We start from the raw sequence: 26189 nt of genomic DNA, 5'->3' as shown, positions 1-26189 counted from the left end.
GTCTTGTCTGCAACAGCAGTGTGAGTGGGGTGTCAAAGGAGGCAGGACCCCCAGGACGTCCTCCTGCACTTGGAGGAGCCCATCTGCCTGACCGGGCAGGGGACATGTCTGGCCATTAGGCCTTCCTGACATGGTGGGTGGGTGCCATCCGGCCTGAGCCAGGCCCTGGGTGTGGGGCCTGAGACCCTGGGGTGAGTGAGGCGGGGAGCCACCAGCCTCAACCTGCTCAGGGAGGACAGGCGGCTGGGACATCACTCCAGGGCAGGAACTTGGAGCCCAAACTAAAATCATGAGCCAGAATTACTCTCCCATTTGCAGCTCACCTGCCTCTCCCTCCCCAGACCTTGAGGGGATGGTGGGGGTGGATCATATACAACGCAGTAGGGGATTATCTCATGCCTCCTGTGTACAGCATCCCAGTTGGACCTCCTATGGACACCAAGACCATCAGGCCCTGCCCACAGAGAGCCCACCCACAGGGAAAGGTTTTGGACCTACCCCAACCCCTATCCCACTCTCCGGTGACCAGTTCACTCCACACTGTACCCCTAATTCACATCCCAACCTGGGCCCCAGCCATGGCTGCACACACATCAGATTCAAGGCCTTGACTGGATCCTAATGTGTTGGCAGGTGGAGATCTGGCCGCTAAGTATGGAGTGGGAGGCTACTGGCCCCACTTGGGACCCCCAATGTTTTGGGAAGAAAACAGCCCAAAGTTTGTACCTTGATCAAGGCCCCATGTCTCTGTTTCCTGAATCCTAATTCCAGAATGCACCCAGAAGGCCCCAAACTTGGAAAACAGAGACCCTCCCCTACCCCGAGTGTCCCTGCAATCCCCACTCATCTGCACACGTGAAGGTGCTCTTTGCACTATTTCTTGGCATGATACTGAAGAACTTACCTTTTTGGCCCCAAATTTAAGACCTGAGTACCCTGGTTAGTGCTCCCACATGGGCTGGCTGAGCTTCTACTGCCAGGCCTGGGACAGCTGCAGGGGCTGTCTTCCCACCTCCCACTTAGAAGTGCTCCCACACTCCTGCCAGCCTCTGGGGAGCCTCATGATAACACCGTGAGTGTTTCAGAGTGCTTAAAAATGTCCAGCAGGCTCTCATGCCTGTGTACTCACACACACAGCCACGTGGAGACTCCTACTGGCCTACTACAGCTTGGCCAACCTCCCTGGACCCACCGCCCACAGTCCCTCCCTCTCCCCTCACCACAGGCCCCCAGGACCCAACAGTCAGGGACCGGTGATTTATGGAGGCCTAGTCTGGCTCAAGACCCACAGTCAGCAGCCCATCAGGCATGGTGCCTGGCCCTTGGCAAGCCGGAGAGCAGAGAGCCCTGGGGTGAGGGGCCAACCGGGGTGAGCTTGTGTGTGGCTAGAATAGGGCTCTAGAATAGCAGGTCAGGGCTCCTGTTCAAATGCTACAGCTTTATTGGGGTAGTTTCACACCATAAAACTCACCCACTGAAAATACAAGTAATGATTTTCAGTGAAAGGACAGTCATGTAACCAACATCACAGTTCAGTCTCGGGGCATCTGTTAGGCCGGGTGTGCGTGCTCAGTCGCGTCTGACTGTGACCCCATTGCACTGTACAGCCCGCCAGTCTCCTCTGTCCTGTCAGGCAGGGAGCTCCAAAGAAATCAACCAATAGCACAGACGTATAAATATTAAAAGGTTCTTTGAAGGAATTGGCATAGTGATTAAGGGACTGGCATGTCTGGGATCCATTGGCGGGTGGGGCAGCAGGCTGGCGGGCTGGAAACTCAGGGAGAAGACGCTGCAGCCTTGGGGCAGAATTCCTTCTTTCCCAGAAACCTCCGTTTTTGCTGGAAGAACTTTAAGCGCCTGGAGGAGCTCCACCCACCATGTTCCGGGAACAGACGCCCTTCTGTAGTGTGGGCAGAGCTGAATGTGCCCCCGTGGATGAACACGTGTTGGTTGTGGGCATTTGAGGTGCTTCCACCTTTTCCCTAAATGAACAGGGCCACCGTGACCACCCGTGTGGCCATGCGGCTGCCACCCCTCCAGTCGCCCTGCATGAGGGCTCCTGGTCTCCTGGCTTCTCCATCCTGCCCACCCTGCCCTCGCTCTGGGCAGGCACTGTTTTATGACAAAAGAGCAGCTGTTCTGGGTAAACTCGGATTCGAAACAGGTGGCTCTGTGATGGCGACCGTCTCTCAGAGTCACGCGTCTGCAGGGCTGGGGCCCTAGGCCTTGCTCAATGGGTGGTGGCAGGCTGGTGGGGGCAGGGGCACCCCCTTCCCATCCGCATCACTTTGGCTTCCAACAGGAGTGAGTCCAGGCTTCCTTACCTCCAGCTCTGTCCCAGGAACCTGGGGCGTTCCCACCTGGTAATGTGTACCGAGGGAGGGGCAGCCGGCAGGGCCCCTCAGGAGAAGGAGACATCGTCATGGCCACCTTCACTGTGGATTGTCCTGGTTCTACGAGTCATCTGAACCCTTATGACCAGTTTCCCATGTCCCCAGAAAGGCACTGGATAGGTCACCACCCTATCCCCACAACCTGGGGAAGGCCCTGACCAGGTCTCCTGTCCCCTGTCCCCAGAAAGACACTGACCAGGCACATCCACAGGCCTCACATCCTGCTGGGAGGCTGGGGCTTCTCCAAGTGCTGAGTATTTTCCAATAGTTCAAAGGCAGGGAGGAGGGCTTCGAACCCAGGGTTTGCTCTGCAAATTGCCTTGTGTTATCTGGGGCTTAAGACCACAGGGCTTTGCTGGAGATCTGGTGGTGTGGACACCATGGGAGGCAGTGTGGATGCCATGGGAGCAGGTCATAGGGAACAGAGCCAGCGAAGCCCCAAAGGGATGTTCACCCCTGGGCGCTGGGGCACTCTGACGTTAACCCCCACACACCCCAACCACCGTTGGGGCCTGTGGTGAGGGGCCTTGTCCTGCAGGGCCCTCCCTGGGGTGGGCTGCTCCCTGCCTGCCTCCTGTCCCTTCCCTGCCTGCCCCAGAATCTCAGGCCCCCACAGGGGCCACTGGGCCTGGGCCTCCGCTCAGGCATCCTTCCCCCGTTGTCAGGGTCCCCAGTGACCCAACAGTCTTCACTGGACGTCCTGCATGACAGCCTCTGCTCTTCCTGAACAGGGGACCACCAGGCTGTGCACGGAGCTGCTTTCCACGCAACCGGGGACAGAGGGAGCAGGACACGGGCCACCACTCCAGAAAACGGGGACAGTGTCCCTCTCCACTCTACAAGCGTCAGAACCAGAGCTCCGGAAACCAGGTGGAGGTCTCACCTGGGGCCACCGCCCTGCTGGGCAGAGGGGCCAGTAGTGGGTGTGGAAAAGGGAGGTGGGAGGGAGGGAGGAGCGAAGGGGATGGATGGAGGAAGAGAGGAGGAGGAGGGGATGGGGGAGAGAGGAGTGGGAGGGGGTGGAAGTGAGTAGGGAGGATGGGAGGTGCAGCGAGTGCTCCTCTCCCACAGCACAGTATGTCAGGAGCTAAGAGGACCTGCTGTCTGAGTCCAGCCCAGGCCTCCAGGGCAGTGGTGGTTAGCGGTGGGGATGAGCAGGCTGTCGACTGTCTGATGGATGAGCATTCAGGCTGAAGGTCACTCAGGGTGATGGATGAGGTCTCGGCATTTAAATGCCAGACACCCAACCTCCAGACTTGCAGATGAGGAGGCAAAACACCAAGGCCAGGCTCAGCCCACAGTGCTCCTGACAGCTTACAAAGCACCATTACACTGACTTGGGTCCCTGACCACTGCCCAGGACCACCCCCAGCCCCCACCCTGCATCGGGGGAATGAATTTCTTTTCAGAGAAGATTGCTGGGATCCCTCTGTGAGACACTAACTGTGCTCCAATGGAATGTTTTGTGAATATGGATTTTGTTCCAGCGGGGCTCCCATGAATCTGGGTTAATAGGGTACGGGCTGGATGGGGAGGTCTTTGCTGGGGTTGGTGCGTGAAGCTCCTCTAGAAGACCTTGGGCACAGAGCCATGGGGACTGGGTGCCCAACTGCATCAGGGCCAGGCCTATGGGCATGTCTCCCCATCCCATCCTCACCCCCTGCACCCTCTTCCCTGAGTTTTCCCACCCCACTCCCCGCAGTTCCTATAGCGAAAACAAGGAGCGGGGACAGTGATCAGGCAGGCTGTGGGGCTTGTGACTAGGACAGTGGTGGCTGGCACCCACTGGGGAATGAATGAATGTATGAATGGACAAACTGTGTCCCTCTGCTAGGGACCTGCTGCCCTTCCATATTCTGTCCTCTGTCTTCCTGGAGATGGTGGAGGGGGGAAGGAACCAGGGCCGGATGAGTGCACAGCCGAGTTCACAGCCAAGCTCGCAGGAGGCAGGGGCATCCAGGAGCCTAGTGGTGGAGGCTCGGGTGATGGATTTACCAGGTGCAGGCACATTCCTGCCCCACAGGCCGGACAGTTTCCAAGAGGCTCAGCCTTGGCCAGGATTTGGTTGCTGACCCGCGGGCTTTTTCAGACCCAGGAGAGTGGCCTGTCCCAGTCCACAAACTTGTGCCCTGAGTCCTGCCCTCCAATCTCCCGTGGGTCCCCAGGGGTGGGAGGCAGAGAAAGCCCAGCTCTCGCACCAGCACACAGAGTGCCCGAGTCGCCGGCTGCACACCCAAGACCGCGCACTTGGTGTAAATTTCTCATCAACAAAGAAACACACACAGTCCAAAGTTTCCGCTATTCCTAATTTTTTCAGGAACTCATTCTTTGGGAATCAGGCTGCACCTACAACCAGTAGACACCGCTGTTTACCTGCCCAGGGAGCTCTCTCTGCTTTTGTAGACCATCCTTATCAAATGGAGTTCGGGGGTGGGCAGTACCAGCGACAGTGGCCCTGCCTGGTAGGGTGGCCCAGCCAATTTGTAGAGACCTGAACTCTGACCTGATTCCATGCCTGAACACGCCCACCTGAAGGGCCAGGCTTGGGGGGCAGGATGCTGGGGCTCCTTTCCATCCTGGAGAAAGCCCTCGGCTCACAGGCACCTCCACTTACATACCCACCAGGCAAGACAGGAGGGACCTCAGTTAGCAGAAGGGGAGAGCCCCCACCCCAGGCAGGAGGTAGGGATGGCCAGAGTCTAGCCTGGGCCCTATACACCCACAGACCACCAAACTGGGAATCTGAGAGCCCCAAGGCCACCTGCAGGAGCAGGTTTTTCCATTGGCATTCCAGACAGATGACGCTCTGAGCAGGAAGACCGAGAGGCTGCCAACAGCCAGCAGCCAAGAGCACCAGACTCCTGCCTTTCCCAGGTTGGTCGAGGGCCCAGGCCCATGCAGGGGGTGGGGTGGGGGGTTCTCCTGGGGCCAAGCTAGGACAGCCCCATCCCCTGAGCTGCCCAGGGCGGGCCCCCAGGCGGGATGGCTCTGTCCTGCCACCTTTCCCCTCCTGGAGCTGTGGAGACGGAGGCCTGGTGGGCCTGAGTGCTGAGCGGGATCAGAGCCAGGAGGCAGCTGGGTGTTCTGCGGCCCAGGAACTCCAGTCCACCCCTCTGCCCTTCCTCCATGTGCAAATTCCTTGGCCCCCCAGGAGGGCCCCTCAGCGAGCTCACCATTGGGTCATCTTTTGTTTTTACAAAATTCTCTTTATTCCCACTTCACAGCTGAGGGACCAGGCCACGCGGGACCCACAAGGAGCCAGGAGCACCCATTCTCAGCTCAGTGGGTCTATTCCCCTTTGCCCTTCATGGCCTGAGGCACCCCGCAGTGTGATTGAAAGCCCAGAGCCTGATCTCAACCCAAAACTGTGTGTCAGTGTGAAATGCCGAGGCTGCCTGGGCATCAGAGTTGGCTGCCCCGTGCCAAGATTCTTCTCCAGGGCTGTGACGAGTTGAGGCCAGGCCTGGGGCCTGATGGGGGATGGGGAACCTCCATTTCTGCCCTTGGTCTCCCAATGTTCCCCACTCCTCCCCTCATCCTGCGTCCTCCCCAAGCGTCGGCAGAGCTAGGATGGACTGTGTGTACCCCACAATACACCAGGCTGGCCAGCGGGCAGCTGAAGCCCGGGAGACGCGGCCAGGAGGTAGTCCTGGTGCATGAATGACTACAGGGATGGGGGAGGTGCTAAAGGAGTAACGTGAGCCTGCATCCCCACCTGTGACAGATATGGGAGGGCCGCCTGAGCTGACAGTGAAGTTGGGGTGCCAGCTGGGGTCTCCTGGGCAGGTCCTGAACCCAGCTGAGGGGTCCAAATCCCCCTATGAGGGGTCTGTGCCTGAAGCCTGGCCCCAGGAGGCAAGACCCACACACCATGGATGCAAGGCCTCAGCGAGGGTTCCGAGGAGCTGGTGGGCATGGAGGGCGGGGGTCCCCAGGAAACAGCGACCCCACCCCCACCCTGCACTGTCCTCACAGAGACACAGGCACAGGAGAACATGCGATAGGGCCCGCATGGGGTCTCATTGATAAGACGGCTCATTATGTCAACCTCACAAAGAATAAATCACAGTGATCCGTGAGACTGACCAAATTGCCCAAACGGCATCCTGTTATCTCACTGGCACCTATCTTCTCAGAGCTGCAAGACCACCAGATTCCAGACATCTGGCTATGTGACCATCCCTTCAGAGAATTTTTCACTGGTGGGGTATAAGAAGGACTCCGTCAGAAAGAGAGAACACTGGTTCTCCTTAAGAGCCAGTCACCCTCTCTCTTCCCTCTAATAAATTTCCTTGTCTTGCCTGACTATCCCGCTCACTCTCTTTTTCTCTGCGCTCACCTTACAGCACCCACTGCTCGGCCCCTACTCCCTGCCACATCCCCTCCACCCCACAAACCTTGCTGGTGCCTCAGAGTCCCTACAGGGCAGCGGGAGGGGCAGGTTTGGCTATGTGGGGTGGGCAGGGAGGGCGCTGGGGGCTGGCGACTCTGGGAGCAGGCAGCAGGTATAAGCACACGGCCTGCTTTCTCCTGGGAAGGAGGTCTTGGTCCAGGACCCACCCTGGGTGTGCAGAGACCCTGGACAGCGTCCACCTACCACCCCTTCCTCTCCCCTCCCTCCTCCTCCTCCTCCCTGTTCACCAGAATTTTTCAGGAATGAGGTCCTTCCTGAGTGTTCCCCAGCTGTCTGTTCTTTATCAAGGGGAATGAGAGGAGATGAGTGAGTTCCCCCCATGTCTAGGAAACCCAGGGACAGTTGGCAGGGGCAAGGGGCTCAAGCTGGGCACCTGGCCAGGTGTGTGGCCACAGCAAGAGTCTAAGCCCCCGCCTTCTGGGTCCACTGGGATAGAGGCTAGTAGCCATGACCCCCAAGCTGCAGGTGGGACTGGTGTCCCTGATGGCCTCAGGAAGGGGGGCCTGCACCCCCAGGTCCACTGGGATCTGCTTGGCCTCAAAGGTGCTGAGATGGAAGGAACATCAAGATGGGCCCACAGATCTGCAGGAGATAGAGCACAGCCATCCACCCTGGTCCAGACCCTTCCCACTACTCTGCAGGGCACGGTGTGCTGGCCAGGAGGTGGGGGTTCAGGCCCCCAGGGGTGAACAGTTACAGAGGGGTAACTGAGGGGTGGGAGGCGCTGGGATGGCAGAAGCCTGGAGGGTCTCCTCCGGGGAGGAATGGGGGCACTACACTTCTCCTGAAACTCAAGATCAAGATAAGAAACTGGTATTTACATGTCAGTGCGTCCAAGGAGACCCCAAGATGGGTTGGATGTGGACTGAGGATGTCTCCCTCTTCCCCGGGGCCACCAGGAGTCTCCAGTCTGAAGTTTGACTGATGTCTGGTTCACTGGTATTCTGCCCTGCTTGGCCTCAATCTGCTATTCCATCTCATCTGCTTTCAGTTCAGTTCAGTTCAGTCGCTCAGTCATGCCCGACTCTTTGTGACCCCATGAATTGCAGCACACCAGGCCTCCCTGTCCATCACCAACTCCCGGAGTTCACTCAGACTCACGTCCATTGAGTCAGTGATGCCATCCAGCCATCTCATCCTCTGTCGTCCGCTTCTCCTCCTGCCCTCAGCATCAGAGTCTTTTCCAATAAGTCAACTCTTCACATGAGGTGGCCAAAGTACTGGAGTTTCAGCTTTAGCATCATTCCTTCCAAAGTATTGCTTTGTAATCTGTCAATGTGTCTCAGATTGTACACATGCTAGGGGATAAAATCTTGCTGCCCCCACCTGCTGCCCATCCCACTCCACCACAGCCCCTCCTTCCTAGGCTGAGCACTGCCAGGGCCCAGAGTTTGGTGTGACTGGCTTGGTTTCTGGAAGAGGCTGCGTCACTGGGGACTCACATCACTAGAGTCTTAGGTCCTTGGTTGCCTAGTCTCAGGGGTGAGCAGAAGTGTCCCCACACTCCTACTCTCTGTGAAAACCTCTAGAAGGTGTGGGAGGCCCTGAGATGCTGTGACTTCAGAAGGCAAATAAGCCAGTACCCAGTGGGCAGGGCAGAGATGCCACCAATTAGGGGGCCGGCAATGGGGACCACTTCCCTAGACAGCATGAGAAAACCCTTGGCACAAGCCCATAAGGCCCACCCAAGGCCCCACAGTGCAAGCCCACAAGGTGCCCGGGAGTTGGTGCTGCCTGGGGGATGAGGGCTGGGGGGGACGGGGGTGGCTTGGTCCCAGTCTCATGTGAAGACCATGCTGGAGGGGAGAACAGGGAAGAGAAGTGGCTCCAGGATTAGAAGATCCAGACTGAGAACCAGCATGGATCCCAAGACCCTTCAAGGCGCTTCCAGTTGTAACTCGAAGGGGAACAAACAGACTGGTGTTTTGCTCTGGATCAGCCCTGAGATGGGGTGGACAGCTGTGGAGATTTCCGTAAATCCCTTATCCCTCCAGTAACAGCCCTGTGGCCCCTGCAACAACCCCCTGAAGCCACAGCCCCCTGCTCTGCGGCGCCTGCCCATGGGCCTCACACAAATCATGGGGATGGCACAGCCACGTCCTTCCTGCCTGCTAGTGCTGACGCCTGGTCCTGCCATCTGTTGCTGCCGAGCACCTTCCAAGCTTCCCCAAACCCCGAGACCCTCCTCCTCCCAGGCTGCCCTGAGGCCCAGGCACCACTGCATTGGGTGAGGCATAAGCTGCACCTGCCCACCCGGTAAGAAGGCAGAGGCCTGGCACAGCGGAGATGCCAGGCTGTGAGAGGCAAAGCCAGCCTCAAGGTGGACACAAGCGACCCCACCGTCCCTGCTCTGGCCAAGCCCAACTCTCGCACAATTGGTGGGGCCACACCTGCCCTGGAAGCCCTCCCTGGCACACTGCGGCCGCTTCTGCAATCTCTTGCCCTTTTCTCCTGTGCAGGGCAGGAAAGGTAACTTGCAGCTGAGGGAGGAAGGCCAGCTCAGGTCCCATCCCACTGGGTCAGCTCCAGACCTGACGTTTCGGCTTCAACTCTCATGGAGGCTCAGCCGTGTTCAGGCCTGGCCCTGGTGGCTGGCTCGCCAGCAGAGCCGGAGTGGCAAGCCCCTCTTTCCAGCAGTGAGACCAATGCTCACCTTCTTTGATTCAGACGCTAAACACTTTTTAATAGGAAATAAGTCACTCAGCAGAGGGTATGTCGGGACCCCCATTTCTCCCTGGAACAGACGACTCCACCCTCGGTCAGGACCTCCCTGCAGGACTGAGGAGCTCACGAGGCCCCAGGTGAGCACTGCTGGGGGCCACCCAGCACGTGCACATACATCTCCGGGGCTTACACATTTTTTCTTTAAATGAAGGACATTTTTGTTTTTGCCCAAATCTTTATTTCTTTGTCCAAGAACCTCTGTGATGAGTATGAATAGGATAAGTAGCAAAGACTGTCAATGAAAACCAGTATCTTAGTTATTTCTAAAACACTTCAACCACAACTTAACCATCAGACCCACGCCCGCCCCACCACGACCGCCCTGAGATGTAGCAAGTGGCCATGTGGGCCATGGAACACCCAGGGACGTCTGCCCATCCTCAAACTGAGGGTACAGCGTCACTCAGATAACTCAAAAGTTACAGAACAAAGAGAGGCCCATGCTGGGCTTCCCTATCAGAGTTCACAGCATCCCATTCCGAGGCCAAAGCAACCAACCTCTGAAAAGCCAAACTGGGAGAAGCCAGAGGACAACCCGGACGGGAGGAGACAGCTTTTCCTGCACAGACTGAGGCTGCTGGTCCAACCTAGAGACAGTGTGTCCAAGCACTGCGACCCTAAGGTCACCCCGGTCTTCCACCCAGAGCCTGCCTTCATCCTTCCCAGATCTGCCTGAAGTCCTTTAGAAATAGGAACCACGATCCAGGCTCCTGTGGGGATGGAGGGCCCACCTCCCCACAACCTGTCATCACGATCTAGAGGGGAGCACACCCCACGTCATCGTCTGCACGTGGAAGCTAGGCCCACAGTGCTGACACATGCATATCATCACCCACCAGCAGGAGGGACTCCTGGCAGACCGAGGTGCAGACCCAAGGGTCCCAGCTTCCAGACCCTCACTAAAGCCTTACGGGCCTCACAAGGGCTCATCCCAGGGTCCAGAACCTCTGCCCCTCCCTGGAGCCCAATGGCTGCAGAGCTTGGGGAACCCGTGGGGTTGTGGTGGCCAAGGGTGCAGCTTTCTGTAACACAGGGGGCAAGTGTTCACACTGGGTGGGCGGAGGAGAAGGTGCTGCGGTTCCTCCCGGGTCAGGGTGGCCAGGAGAGTCCTGCCCCCACAGCCATTTCTGGGGCTCTCTCAAGGCAGGTGGAGCAGGATGACTAACTCTTCTCCCAGCAGGTACCCAAACCCAAGGCCAGATGCTTTGTAGGGCAGCCGTGAAACCTTGCCCAACCCTGGCAGAAGCCAACTGATGAACACGACCTTCCCCCTGGGCTGTGCTGCCTAGACCTCCCCCACGGCTGGTCTATTTACCATTCCTGGCTCCCATGACCATTACTTTTACGAAAAAGGCATGGATGGTTCTGAGACGAGGAGGGGGTTGTAAAGACCTGAACTTGCACAGACAGACCCTCAGCTGGACAGGAAATCCCGGGTGAGCTGAGGATGGCCACACTGGGAGCACACTTCAGGCTTGTGTCAGGGACCCTGGCCGGTGATGGAGCAGAGCCCAGCCTGGCATGAACACAGCGTCAGGGTGACTCTCAGGGGCCGGCAGCATTGGGGTGCTCTGCACAGAGCTACCAGAATATCAGATGCTCACCTGCATCCAGAATCCAGCACTGTTAGCCCTCCCAGCCCCACTATTGCTGCCCCTGGAGCTGCCTGCTCCCAGAACCTTCTCAAGGTGTCATGATCACTGATTCTGCTTCCCCGAGCAGAGGCTGCTGGCCCCACTTGGCTTCATCTGCACTTAAGTTGGTCTCCAGTGGCCAGGGAATGACCCTCTGTCTGCTGACAAATAGGGACTCCACCCTGGGCACAGGACTCCTTCCTGAGAAAGGAGGGAGTGGCTGCCCTGCCAGCTCCCAAGCCCCACGTCAGCACAGTACAGTCAACACTGATCCTTGTGAGGGGAAGCTGGTCCCCTCTACTTACTCACAGTTGAAAAATGATCAAACGTTAGCAAATCAAAATTTGGGATGATTCATAAGGCACCTTGTTCAGTGGAAATGGTAGAAATGAGTTGAGCAGGAGGGGAGGGGTGCACGTCCAGCGTGGCTGCTTCCGGGCAGGGCTGCTGGGCGGGCCGCCTGAGGGGGCTACGTGAGCGTTGGGTCCAAGATGCCGTGGTCGGGGTTGCAGCTGAAGGCAATGGTGATGGCATAGCGGGTGCCCCAGTGGACCTTCTCCACCCGATGCAGGTTCTCAGACCCGGAGGTGAAGAAGGATACCCGACCTGGGAGAAGGGAGAACAAAGCATGACCTCGAGGTCACACGCATGGCCGGGCCTCAGAGGACCTGCGTTCAGGCCGACTCAGGGACACAAGGAACCTGCGGGCTGGAGAAACCACTGATGCAGGAAGTCAGGGCTTGGAGTCAAACCTGCAGGATGAAGGATGCCCCAGTCTGGCCACAGCCTCTCTGTGGGTCAGCCTAGAATTGCAGTGAGGCCCTGCCACCCACCTCAGGGGCCCCTACAAGCCATGTGACCTCCCCAGGCCCACCTGAGGATCTTATTTCTAATCACACAGGGAACAAAACCAAACCCTGGAGGGTGATGACAATGTTTTAACAGAGAATTAGGAAAAACAGGTCAAGGCAAATACCCAACACCTATAGCTCCCTCCCAGGGCAGGAGGGAGCTGCCTCCTCCTGCCAGGACAGGACACAGGAGAGGGCTTCTGAAGGTCCTGGAGTGGGCGGGTCCTCCAGCCATCTGTGCTCAGAGAACCCAGTGTCTATGTGCTCCAATATTTAACTGGCCTCACATATACCACTATAGATTTTATTTTTTTAGGACAAATGGAGTTGACCCTAATGGAGTCATTAGGGAGGAGCCCTGGGATCCCACAGATGCCATGTTCCTACCACGTGGCCCAGCACCAAATGTTCCATGACGGGGACTTCCCTGGTGATCCAGTAATCCACCCTGCAATGCAGGGGACATGGGTTCAATCCCTGGTAAGGGAACTAAGATCCCACCTGAAACTAAGCCTGCAGGCCACAATGAAAGATCCCACACACCACTACTGAGACCACATGCAGCCAAATAAACAAACAAACTAATCAATTTTTAAAAATTTTCCATGACAACTTCATTTCCCTTCAAAGGTCACTGCCAGGAACTTGACCGCTAAATCTTTGAAAAGAGGAGAAAAGTCTACCCCAGAGTCCACTGTTTTCTGGTTGTAAACAAAAGAACTGTGCTCTGCCTGAAAATAGCAGAACAAAAGAAAACATGTAACACGCAGAAACCTCCGCACGGGGCCTGGGGACACCCGGAACTCAGACCCTCCTCTGGACCAGCCAGGCTGCCCCTGACCTGAAGGAAACACTCTTTCCCAGAGCAATCTGGAGTCACACCACTTCCTGAGGCCCAAGTTGTTAAAGGACATTTTGTCCTTGGTTTCTCCAGTTTCAATCACACCTGAGACATCAGACAAGCAGCCAGGCCAGTCTGCACAGTGGGCTCAATGGCCTCCTTGCCCATCCACGCCATCCGTGCACTCCCACCCCTGCACACACGGTTATCAAATACCGCTGACTTGCAGCAAGAGTAGGGGGTCTCTAGGGGCCCCCAGTGTTTCTGCACACTTTGCAAACAGAGGCACCAAAGAACAGAGGAGAAAAGACTGAGGAAAAGTCAATCTCCTCATGGCCTGTGGGACATCAGGAAACCATCCATCCCTCAGGTTGGACCTTTGGAGGGAAGAGAAGCTCATATCGGTACAGAAAAAGGTGATTTGAAGAAATAATGACCACTTTCCCTACTGTGATGAAAACTTTGACTTTTAACCCAATAAGCTTGTCAGGATAAATACTTCAAGTGGGATAAATACAAATTCACACTGAGGCACATCATAGTCAAACTGCTGAAACCAGAGACTAGAGAGCAGCTTGCAGGTGGAGAGCAAAGAGGCAGCTACTACAGGGAGGTGACAGTGGTGATGGCAACAAGGGAGCCAGAGGAAAAGGAAAATGGTTTTTTAAAAAAGAAAAAACCCACCAATCCAGAATTTCACCTCCAGTGAAAATATCCTTTAGAAAAAAGCTGAAATAAGAATATTTTCAGAAAATCGTCACCAGACCAGCACACCATGAAATGCTGAGGCAGAAGAGGAATGTACCTGTTGGAACCTGGATGCGCAGGAGGGAATGGAGGGGGCTGGAAAGTGAATAGATGGGAACACTGAAAACCCTTGGCATATTTCCCTGTTAATTTTCATAGGAGATAATCAATTGTAAACTCAGCATCCCAGGAAAGGCACAGTCAAGCACCCCAGATTCCACCTGTGAGTCCTACCTGCTCTTGGCTCCACTGTCTTGTTGGCCCCCTCCTCCATGAACACAAACCGCCCCCCACCGAAGTCGTCCAGGTAGTCGGAAAGGTACAGTAGTGACGTGTAGTCAAAGGAACCATAGGTCACCTGTGGGCAAAGCACGAGGGTACGTCACCACCTGCTTGTGGGAGGGTTTGGTTCTCAGGGAAGGACAGAACCCAGGCCTCACACTGCCCTCCCAATGGCAGAAAACCCTCTGCTGAGCACCAGCCTGCGTAGGTGACCAAGGCCCTGTCACCTTCTGGTGAATTCAGTACCGCACTGTCTGTGGAGCTGGACTTTCTACACAGACCTGGGCTCCCTCCACATTCCCCACCAAGACCCCATTTTGGGGCTCCTTATCTGGTATCAGGGCACCAAACAAATATCAGAGTGGCTTAAACCTGAGAACAGCTCAGGGCAGTGCCCTTGAGTTGCTTCAGCAGTGAACCTCACATCCACTGAGCTGCACAGAACCTAAAAGAGACCGGGATGGGGGGTGTCCAGTAGCCTCACCCTCTCCTACCCACCCAGCTCAGATACTGCAAAGGAACCACCCCAAACTCATGTGAGCACAGTGGCCTGGGAAGGAGGAAGGTTCTGGCAGGTCGTGGGGATGGCAGAGGCTGGTGGGGCCTGAGCTGTTCTGAGTCGGAGGCTGGAGAGCTTCACAGCCAGGAGCAGATGCTTCACTCCTGGAGTCCCCTCATGGGAGAACACCTTTTTGCCACATCCATACATGAGCGACCCCTTGGCTATGACAACCACCCAGGTCCTGTACACCCTGTCACAAGACCTCCTAGCTCTAACATGTCTGAGGCCACCCTGCTCATCACTACTGACTTGCTTTCTCTGCCTGAAGAATATCTTCCTTATCTTTCTTCCTTCAAAGTGGATCAAGGAACCAGGCTACCTTCAGTGTTGTCTCTTCTAAACCCACCCTTCACACTATGCAGAGGGTTGCTCTTTCTTCACGCAGGGAAATTCTCCCAGACTCCATCCCAAACTCCCTTCCCCATTTGCTGCATGAACCTATCTGTCCTCAGCACATGATGTCTTTGCCCTGAACCCCACAGAACCTTGTTTTCCCCTCTGCAATGTCTATGATGATCTTACACTGAAAGTCTCAGCCCTGGTTCCCTAATGAAATAATGCATCTACGGAATGATTATTCAATGAGGCAATGGCTGCTAAACCTGTGAGGTGAGAGTGAACAGGAAGCTTGATCATAAATGGATGAGTCTGAACCCAGTGATCAATCGTAAGCCCATGGGAGCACTCGGGGTGATGCCCAAACTTCCAACCTGAGTCCCCTCGAACCCCCTGAGCTACACTGGCTCAGATGAGCCACTGGCCACATGCAGCTGCTTCACTTTAGCTTAATTAAATACTGGGTTCCTCAGTCTCACTAACCACAGGGAAGTGCTCCTTCCTCCGTCAAGCTCAGACAGTTGAGATTAAATAAACACACCAATGTCTGACCGAATCTCAGGCAGAAGCCCAATCTGCGAGCTTCTGCCCAAACCCTCGGCTTATTTTTCACTTTATTTCCTTTGTTCCGGCATCAAGCAATGCAGAGATTATCTGGGTCACCTGAGCACACTCGCAGCTGGGGTGACCGCCAACAGCCCTCAGATGTTTCTGTGGCCAACTATCCCCTGGCGCCATGCTGGGCGTGCTGGCCGAGCAGGTCAGGGTGGGGCTGAGGGGCAGGCGGGAGAGGGCTTCAGTTGTGGCTGATGAAGACATTGATAGATTAGGTGTCACCGTGTCTAGGGAACAACAGGAGGTCAAAGAAGAGGAATCCACAGAATCCAAGAGAGTCTGGTCAAGAGATCTCTCCCCACAAAAAAAGGGGGGAAAGGGGGCCTCCTGGGCAGGGGTGGGGGACGCATATCCAAGGGGAGACCACCCAACAGAAAGGCTGAATCAAGGCCGGGTTAGGTGACATTTGATGAAGCTCACGGATCAGGCAGAGACAGCTCTGCATCTGGGAACAAGTAGCAAAGGATGGTCCCCACCAGGCCCTTCCTGTTCCATAACATGCGTTTCACCATCTTCTCTCACCTCACCACATGAGAAACAAGTCTTATTTCCTTGACAGCATCACCAGAGAGGAAACATCTAAAACCCCAACTATGAGAACAGACAGCACCTCAGTGGACAGGCCCCAGCTGCATTCACCTTGTCCACGTGAGCATGCCAATACTCATCGTGAGCTGTCCGGGCCTCCGTGCTGTTGATGCGGGAGAAGAAGGTGGGCTTCGTCAGGTGCAGCGAAGACGCACTGATGCCAAACGCCTGGGCGATCGCCAGCTGGACCTTCTGCCGCACGTCCCTGCCAAGAGGACACACGTGTCACTCAGAGCAGCTGGAAGAGGATTCTCCACGGGTCCATGGGACCCATATCAAACCATACCACAAAAAGACATGAACTGGAGAAGGAGGAAAGGTGAGCAGATACACACGTGGGTTCACACACATGTGACAGGGTATCATGTGCAAAACCAGAAACCTGAGTGCCATTTCTCTGCAGGACTCACCCCAGCACTCCCATGCCCCCACTACCTTCCCCACCTCTGACCCGGGCGTTCCTTCCCTCACCGGTACAATTGGAAGTCCTCTTCTGAGAAGATAGTTTGTATTTTATCCCCAAAGTATCTGTGAAAAGAATAAGGAGTATTAACAAATGAGACATTTTATTAATGTTTCCTTATTTCCTTTGGGTCTTCCCTAGTGGCTCAGATGGTAAAGAATCTGCCTGCCATGCAGGAGACTCAGGTTCAATCCCTGGGTTGGGAAGATCCCCCGGAGAAGAGAATGGCTACCCACTCCAGTATTCTTGGCCTGGAGAATTCAATGGACAGAGGAGCCTGGTTACGGTCCATGGGGTTGCAAAGAGTCAGACGTGACTGAGCGACTAACACGTTTCCTTTAAATTCAGTCTTTCCTACAGTTAACTAGCAAGTCCTTGAGAATCAGCTGGTCCTTCTTATCTTGCAGCTGCTCTTTCTACAATAACCGTGTGAGAAGAGGGTGGGGGGTGGGAGGGCAGTACCTTGCAGGTGAAACTGTTAGTTGCTCAATTATGTCCAATGCTTAGTGACCCCATGGACTGTAGCCCATCAGGCTCCTCTGTCCATGAGATTCTCCAGGCAAGAATACTGGAGTGAGTAGCCATTCCTTTCTCCTGGGGATCTTCCAGACCTAGGGATCGAACCCAGGTCTCCTGCATTGCAGGCAGATTCTTTATCATCTGAGCCACCAAGTGGGGTGACATTTATTAAGGTTGGGAGATCTCTTGCTTCTCCTGGCCCTCAGGAGGCAGCTCTTAGGAGCCTGGCCTGCCACTCACCTCTCCCTCCAACCCTATCTCTTGGCCCCTTCCCGACTAGACTGTTTCCTAAAGCAAGGTGAGTGAGTACCCAGCCCCTCAGAAAAGCTTAATCTCCCAGTCCTCACTTGGCCACAGCCTGATGGCAAATGTTGAGGTTTTCCCCAAGACTTGAAGCCCTTCTGATCCATACACACAAGCCTCACTCAGGTGTCCCCGGATAAAAAACGGGCAGACCCTCTCACCCCAGGTTCTCACCTGTACAGGTTTACAAAGTGCTTCCCAACAGATAAGGCCCCTGAGTGCAGGTCCAGGATGGATGCCTGGAAAAGATGTTGGCAGAGTAGCATGAGGGCTGCCTGGCAGATGACCAAGCTCTAAAAGCCATCAACGTTAAACACAAATTCCCAAGACGTATCCTTGCACACACAGGTCAGGGTGACAATGCACACAGGCTGGGTTTCAAGACATTTGGACAAAGGTGTGTGGGGTGCTGGTTCGTTTCTAGAACAGGAGGCCCTGGAGTCATGCAGGTACACTCGCTCTCAGCCTGGCTCCTTTCACTGCGTATCACCTCCCTGTGACTAACTCACCTGGAGACGGACATGTGGGCGGCTCCTAGTTCAGGGCTGTTGCAAATAAGGCAGCTCTGACACTGGCGGACAATGTTTTTATCACGGGAGATGCTCTCATTCTCCTGGGTAAATGCCCAGGAGCAGAATTGCTGGGTCATCACTCATTAATGAACCACCAGTGTTTCTGACCCCTGCCCATCCAGCCTCCAGAAGGCCTTCTCCGTGTCTTAAAAGAGGGGAAGGGGCATGAGCACGGACCACCTCTATCCTGTTTGGGCGTCTTTTCTCACTGATGCGATGACCATCCCAGGGGGTTTGTTTGAACACAATCTGGGCTTAAAAAATGTTAACGGCCCTTAAAAATATTAAACCTGGATGATTCACTGCAACAGAACTTTTCACGTAAATGCTGAGCAGAGAGTAAAAGATGAGTCCACACACGAATAGGTTTTAATAAATATTCCCCTTGAACTGAATCAAAATAAAAGGAGAAGCTTAATTTTCAGAACTCAAAAGGAAAGAGTCTGCAGAATAAGAGTCATAGAGATAATGACTGAACTATCCAGAGGAGAGCAGATGTTCCCCTAGGACCCACACACTGGGTGAGAAGATCCCCACTGGGACCACGTGAGAACTCCAACGTAAGGTGCTCGAACAGATGGACTCTCAAGGCTACCCAGGAAGCGGATGAGTTACAGAGCTGCACTGGCCTGTCTGAGTTCCCTGTGGTTGCTGTAAATGGTAGGCTTAAAACAGCAGGAATTCATTGTCTCAAGGTCTGGAGGCCGGAAAGCTGAGATCAAGGGTCAGCAGGGTCCCATTCCTTCCGAAGGCACCAGGGGAAAATCTTTCCTTGAATCTTTGGGCTTCTGGTGGCACCAGGGGTCCCTTGGTTTGTGGCATATCACTCCACTCTGCTCCACCTTCACATGGCCTCTTCTTCAGTCTCAAACCTCCCTCTGCCTTCCTCTTACAAGGACTCTTGTCACTGGATCTAGGGCTACCTTGATAATCCAGGATGATCTCATCTTGAGACCCTTAACTTACTGACATCTGCAAAATACCCTTTTCCTAGATAAGGTCCCATCACAGTTCTGGGTGGATGCATTTTTCAGGGGCCACTGCTGGACCCCCCGCAGTCTCACTCAGTGGACAACAGTCCGTACACTGCATCTGTGAGGGCCTGAACATCCTATACCCTCATTTCCCCTTGGAGGGAGAGCAGAGCCAAAGGGGTAAGAAGAAAACTGAAGCAGGAACAACAGACAACTCACCCCTCCATCGGATCCTCCCAGGGACAACCCCTTCTCGGCTATGCTGTAGGGGAAGACCTTAAGTCAGAATTCAGTTAACAGCATCATCTATGATACTTCTAGACACACACCAATCACACAGCGAACACAATGTTAATGGATTGTTTAATGTTTATGACAGAATCACATGTTTAGACCAAAGGACTCGACTTTCAAGTTGAGTAAATGTTAGTATTCTGTCACCACCTCACTAACATCCTATCACACGGTTTGGGGACAAGTGGGCTTACTTTCCATCTTTAGTTCAGAGACCTGGTGCTGAGCTGAATGGGTTGCTCTGGGCTGGAAAGTCTCTCTCCTGTCATCACAGGCTGGGAGGCAGACTGTAATCACCAGCTCAGGAGGCAGAGGCCATGTGGTACTCTGGGCTGGACCTCACAGGACCACCCATGTCAGTGAAGACGCAGGGGCTTCTGGTGCCTCTGACAGATGCTTCATGGCCACCCGGAAACTGATTAGGGGCTGGATCCAGCCCTCACACCAGTGACCACCCCCCTACCCAAGTGGCCCCTACAAGGTTATCTAGAAACAGGAGGAGAGTCTCCCTTTGGGACTCAGCTCAACACACAGACCAGACACTGCTCCACTAGGCACATGCCTGTGTCTGAACTCCATGTCGGAAAAGTCAAAGCACCAAGATCTGCTTCTAAAAGACAAGAAAGAATCCAATGCCAACTACTCGTAAGTAAGACCTCCTACCCGGTCATGAGTTATGGCGAGCTGGTGGGAGGACTGACCCCAATCAGTTTTGGAGAGGAGACTGAAATATTGTCTAGCAACTGCCTGGGGCCACTGGGTAAACCCGCTGTCTCTATACAAGTGTCCATTGGGCCCCTCAACGGCTGATGGGAGAGCATCCTCCCCACCTCCCCAATAGACCAAAACAGAGCATCCCCTCTCCACCTCCGCAGCTGTCCCTGGAGAGGGCCTGGGCCTCCAGAAGGTTCTATCAGCAACCACATCACTGAGGGCAATAGCCTTTCCTCCTGGAAATCAGAAAAGCCCATCTTACCCTTGGAAGTATGCCGGGGAATTCTTAGGGAATTCTAAATGAATCTCTTGAAATCATCCTTTTAGTAGTAATTCTCTGCTCCCCGCCCCAGCCTCACCCTCCCACTTGTTCAGGACAGAAGCTCGGAGATGCGTGTACCTGCGAATCCTTCGGGCTTCGTCCCTGGTGATGACGGCATCGCTGATGCCCCGGCCACACTTCCTCGGGGAGCAGCCTAGAAAGAGTCAAGTCAGGATGACACACAGCCCCCACTGAACCCCGACACAGAGAAGCATGCCGTTGTCAAGGACTCACATGTGGGCCCCCCTTCTCAGGGACAACAGAATTTTGTGGGTTGGGGCCTTGCCTTTCACAGGATTAGGGGGCCAGGTTTGGAAATTACAGGCCACGTGGTCAGAGTGAATTTCAGATAAGCAATGGTGACTTTCCAGTACATGCACGTCCCCTACATCAAATTTCACTGTGAAACTTCCCATACAAATTTCACTGTGTTCCTGGCAGCCCTGCCAGGCAGGCCACTCTGGAAGCACCAGGCACTCTGCCCAGAGGAGGCATCCACGACATTCTTGAACCTGACCACAGATCCAGACCTGTTGGCAAGTCCCTCCTGGATGACCAAAGCTGTGCCTGCAATTGTAGCTGCTATCCTTTTGCAGAGCTGCTTTAAGGTGCTCCCCACCCACTCCCCCCTGCCTCCTTCTGTCCTACAGCCAGGACTGAGCTGCTTAGAGGGAGAAGGGTGGGGGAGCTTGGATGGGGATGGGGCCAGGGTTGGGGTGAAAGAGGCAAAGTGGGATCAGGGTCAGGGTGGACAGGATCAGGGCCAGGGCGGACACAGCCAGGGTCAGCATGACAGGCCCAGGGATAAAGTGGCCAGGGTCAGGGTGGACAGGGCCTGGGTCAGATGGATGGGCCCAGGATGAGGCAGAGCACCAGAGATGGATGAGCTCAGCAAGTGCCTGTGTCTTGGTGCAAAGGGCAGGCTGGCTGTCTCGAGCTGGGTGTACCACAGGATATGTGGCTAATGGAACACTCTCAGGACACGCTGGGCTGGCTGACCTTTAGCTTTTATCCTCCTTCCCCTCTTCCTGCCTGGAACGTGCCTGGAGGTGTCCTGGGACCACATAAACCACACGCTGAGTGGGAGAGCTGGGGGCTCAGTGCAAAGGGCTCACAGGGAGCCAGACTGACCTGGGGTGACTTTCTCTGGGTGGATAAACTTCTACTTGGGGGTCATTAGGGAAGGGGTGCCTCAGTTCCATGGAGCTAAATATAACCCTACTGATACAAGATCTGTGTTCTATTAAAACACAAAAATGCTTTTTGTAAGGGTTACTCCCTAAAGGTCGATGATAAAGGCAAAAACGACGATAACCAAACAGCAGCTTGGGGAGTGATATCATACAAAGAAATACACTTAAAGACAAAAGAATTATGAGAGGGGAAGAGACTGATAATAGGAGCGATTCACCAGGAAGATGCAGGGGCAACAGAAGCACCAAGTGACATCAGTTCAAACACGTGAGGCAGCCACCAGGCCCACCACTGAGGTGGAGACCCGCCTCGCAGCTCCCGATAACTGAACAAGGCAAGACGTCCAAGAAGACAGTTTGCCCAGAGGAGTGTAGACTAGGAGACAGTCAGAGCTTCACAACAACCATTCAAAAACAGACATTTTTTCAGGTACACATGCAACATTAACAAAAACATATTAGCCCAACAGGAAAGTTGGTTCTGTACCATACAGGTGATGGTCTCCAGCTACCAGGCAGTTAGAGAGAACTCAAGTTCCATCAATCTTGAAACCTTAAAATCCAGCAGGACACAGCACACTGAATATGAATGAGCGTTAAAGAGTATCATTTGGGCAAGAAAGTGAGTTGTGAGTGGTGGTGATGGCCGTGCATGTACACAAGTGCACAGGACACAAGCACACAGATGTGCCTCCCAGACACACAAGTCCGGTGCAGGCAGAGCCCCTGTCAGCTATGGGAGGAGACAAGGGTGAGAGGGGGGAGTCCAGAGACTTCGATGCCGTGTTTTTCTGGTAAAATATATATAAAACCCCCAATTTACCGTTTTAGCCAGTTCAGGGACATTAACTGCGCTCACATTGTTGCGTGACCATCACCACCATCATCTCCCGAACTTTCTCACCTTCCCAACTGAAATCCCATCTCCATCTACACCAACTCCTCCTCTGCCGCATTCCAACTGTTTTTAATGTGGATAAATTATTAAAGGGGTAGGAGAAATAATGGCTCAGCGGTAAAGAATCCGCCTGCAATGCAGTAGACACAGGTTCGATTACCGGGTAGGAAAGATCCCCTGGAGGAGGGCATGGCAACCCACTCCAGTATTCTTGCCTGGAGAATCCCATGGACAGAGGAGCCTGCCGGGCTACAGTGTACAGGGTCACAAAGAGCCGGACACAACTGAAGTGACTTAGCACGGGAAAAACATACTTTGTCAAAAGCTGGGACTTGACAGGAAAAAAGCTCACCAAGACAGAGAGAGCATGCCCATAACAGAACCTGTCCACTCCTGACCCCCGAGGGGAAAGGGAACCCCAGTTCCTCGGCATGTCCATTTCTGCCAAGGAGCCCACACACCTCCCTTCACTTTAACCCAACTTGTGCGCATCACAACAGTGCCCCTTGGTGGAAGGACTCAGCAATCTTTTTCTTGGTTCAAGTTCAAAGCGCTGCTCTGAATAGAAAAAATAAGTTCTGTCTCTAAGACCTGGTCACTCTGGCTAGGCTTTTAAAACTGCTGCCCTCCACAGAGCAGGCAGGTGCCAGGATGGGACAAACGCCATGGTGGGATGGACCCTGGTATCACGTTTCCTGTTGCAACATTTTCTGATTTAACAATCCCCTAAGACAGAAAATGCCTCTTCTCAGTTCAACTTGTTCATTGATATCTTCCCAATTCTGTTACATCTTTCCAGGCAAACCACCTCGTCCACCAGATGGAATCCACACTGAGGTGGGGGGCACCTCAGTAAAATACTGGCCATAGCCTGGGCAGTGAAGCCTGGGCCTGCCCCTGCACTGGTGGGGCCTGAAACACTCACACTCCCCAGAACAGGTGTGAGCTAACCAACGTAGTGGGGGGGCAGTGGGGAGGAATGCCGCCTGTACCCCCAACCCCACATGACTTTCGACCTGATTCCCACCAATTCATCAAAGTAAAAACAGATGCATTTTGAACACACCAAATTCTATGTTAACATGCTGCTCTTTCCTGAATCACCTTGGCACTGCGTACCTTCAAACCTTCGGTGACTGTCATAGTCCTCAGAGCAGGGCACCTCGATGAACCTGCCTGGCAGGATCTCGCTGCGGTGAGCCAGGACCTCAGTGATGCCGTCATCACCCCCCAGGCTGCCCCAGAACAGGCAGGCGGCGAGAGCAGTGCAGGACCCCAGGACAACGACTCTTAACCACCTCTTGCGCACATCCCGAGGCGCCCGGACACTCTTGGTGCTGAGAACAGAAAACAGCTGTGGTCACCCGAAGGCAACTGCGTGTGCTGAAAACTCAGATCACAATGACCAGAGACCACACCCACACTTAGTTACAGCCTTAAAGGGGTCCCACACTGGTCATCATCAGAGCTACTCTCCATCAATCCAGAGGCACTTGCCAGCATACGAGGACATGGTGGGGAATGTGCCCCTCGCCCCATACGACCAGACAGGGCTCACTATGCCCCCGAGGACAAGACGAACTGCTAGTCGCGGTCCCTCCCAGCCTGGCCATGTCCATGGAGAACCATCTGGGAGATCCTGACAGAGCCTGTGACATCGATCACATTGCCTGCATCCGAAGATGACTGACACAACCCCATGCACTGGCCCTAGGGTGCACACTCACACACAACGTGAACTAAGGCAGTGAAAGTCGCTCAGTCGTGTCCATCTCTTCCAACCCCGTGGACTATACAGTCCATGGAATTCTCCAGGCCAAAACACTAGAGTGAGTAGCCTTTTCCTTCTCCAGGGGATTTTCCCAACCCAGGGATCGAATGCGAGTCTCCCACATTGCAGGCGGATTCTTTACCAGCTGAGCTACCAGGGTGAACTAAGGTAAACACGAATCAAACTCATTTCACTGAAACCACCAGGCAGCCGGGAAAAGAATGCAAGAACCACAGAAATGATTCCACACTAAGACACTTTCTGTACCACCTGGGTTAACTGTTGGATTCACACTGTCTATGCAGAAGTTGCAGGCATGTCTCTGTGTGCGTGTGTGTGTGTGCATGCACACGTATATCTATGTGTGTCTGCATGGTGTATACCCACTCATATGTGTGTCTGTGTACATGTGTATGTGTTTTCTCATATGTGTAACTGAACAGTCGTGTATTCTATTAACTGAGAAAAATGTGTAGGGCTTGAAGGACTGGCAGAAATGAGAAAAGCGATCCAGACATTGTTTCAGGAGGTGCACCTCATGTCTTCAAGTATATGATTAATTCCTGAAAACCAGGAAGTCTGCCTTCTATTTTTATATGTCCCTCCACATTTCAAAGTGCTATATATATAAAACACACACAGGCTTCCCTGCTGGCTCAGAGAGTAAAGAATCCACCTGCAATGGAGGAGACCAGGGTTTGATCCCTGGGTTGGGAAGATCCCCTGGAGAAGGGATGGCTACCCACTCCAGTGTTCTTGCCTGGAGAATTCCATGGACAGAAAAGCCTGGAGGGTACACTACCTGGGGTTGCAAAGAGTCGGACATGACTAAGCGACTAACACTTTCACACTTTTACTTTCTAACACACAAATTCCGATTAAATAAGTCTCAAGGTGGGCACAGCTGAGTCAGATCATATTGGGTGGATACATGGTCACTTTAAACAGGGAGCATAGATCCCCAGGTCACAAAGACCCCCATCCTCCACCTAGAACCCTAACTGCTGTCTAGCCTCTAGCCCACCTGGTCTCCTCTAACTAGACAAGGGTGGGCCCCTAACTCCAATGGGGCCAGTATTTTCTTCTCCAATAGGGCAGGGAGACTGCCAGCCCATCTCAGCAGCAGGGGCTGAAATCCTACTGTGGGCACAAAGCTGTTGACACCTTCGCCTGGGACACCCCAGGTGCTGAGACAGAAAGGGACAGAGAGGGAGGTAGAGACAAGAGGGGAAAAAACAGCCTCCTGGTCCAGATTTGGAAGCTATACTTCCCTGAGGTGTCCTCAAAATAAGCACCCCTGTTCAGGGTAAGCTGGCCCAAATGCAGACTGAGAATCTTGCTGAAACATAAGTGGATTTGGAGCAAGGTCCATGACCCATTGGGCAAGCACGACGAGAAGGTAATTTATCCTGAAGTGAATACACTCCGGCTCTGAAAGCTTTAGGCAGAATCCCCTCGAAGGCTACCTGATGAGATCATTTATTCATTCATCGGGTCCCCCAACGGAGAACCGTCACGTGCACAGCCCTGAGAAAAGCACACGGAGACCAGACGATGGGGACCTCTGAGTGCCAGTCCCCGTGCGTAGTCTCGGCACAAAGCCTTAGGTACAAAGCCCTCGGTCCACACTGGGGAGGAAGGAGGTCAAGGAAGGTTTCCCGACCCGCAGCTCCGCCCAACCCCTTCCTGCGCGGTCCGGGAGGGATTCTGCAGGCTACGCCCTCCGGACGACCACGCCCCTCTAGGCGCCCGATTCGCCCAACCACAAACCAGGCCCCTCGCGGCCAGGCCACACCCACACTGCAGTGCCTTTCCGGGAAAGGCCCTGCCTGCACCAGATCCACCTTTTTCTGACCGGGCCGTGCCCACAGCCACCCAACACCACGCCCCTGTTAGGCCCCGCCCCTCGGCCAGGCCCCGCCCATGCCACCATTCGCGCGCTCCCGGCGCTATCTGGTACCTGCTCTGGCGCCGACGCTCCGCTGCCCCGCTGCCCTCGGGGGCCTTGGGAGCACCCCTCCGCTGAGGTGCCATTAGCTACGCTGCCGCGAAACTAGGCCGAATGCTGGAGCCGCCACAAGCCCGGGACGAGCGCTGCGAGAGGTAGCGCGAGGCCGGCGCGGCCGGGCACGCGAAGCGACACCCTCAGCCTTCAACCTCCGAGCTGGTGACCAGGCCT

General features: G+C 54.6%; 1 protein-coding gene across 1 annotated transcript; it reads right to left on the bottom strand.

The window, feature by feature from the left end:
• Positions 1 to 9686: 9686 nt before the first annotated feature.
• Positions 9687 to 26109, bottom strand: OGFOD3 (2-oxoglutarate and iron dependent oxygenase domain containing 3). The gene is made up of 9 exons (XM_019981083.2): positions 25971 to 26109; positions 23359 to 23576; positions 20227 to 20302; positions 19038 to 19080; positions 17447 to 17511; positions 16459 to 16515; positions 16039 to 16192; positions 13839 to 13962; positions 9687 to 11771 (listed from the first exon to the last, which is right to left on the bottom strand). The coding sequence occupies exons 1-9, from the start codon at positions 26042 to 26044 to the stop codon at positions 11635 to 11637; spliced, it is 948 nt and encodes a 315-aa protein (XP_019836642.2). The 5' UTR covers positions 26045 to 26109; the 3' UTR covers positions 9687 to 11634.
• Positions 26110 to 26189: the final 80 nt, after the last annotated feature.

Source organism: Bos indicus, chromosome 19 (genome assembly GCF_029378745.1).
Source record: "Bos indicus isolate NIAB-ARS_2022 breed Sahiwal x Tharparkar chromosome 19, NIAB-ARS_B.indTharparkar_mat_pri_1.0, whole genome shotgun sequence".
NCBI classification, from domain to species: Eukaryota; Metazoa; Chordata; class Mammalia; order Artiodactyla; family Bovidae; genus Bos; species Bos indicus.
Note: the sequence above shows the minus strand (reverse complement) of the source record. Positions and strands in the feature narration are given on the sequence as shown.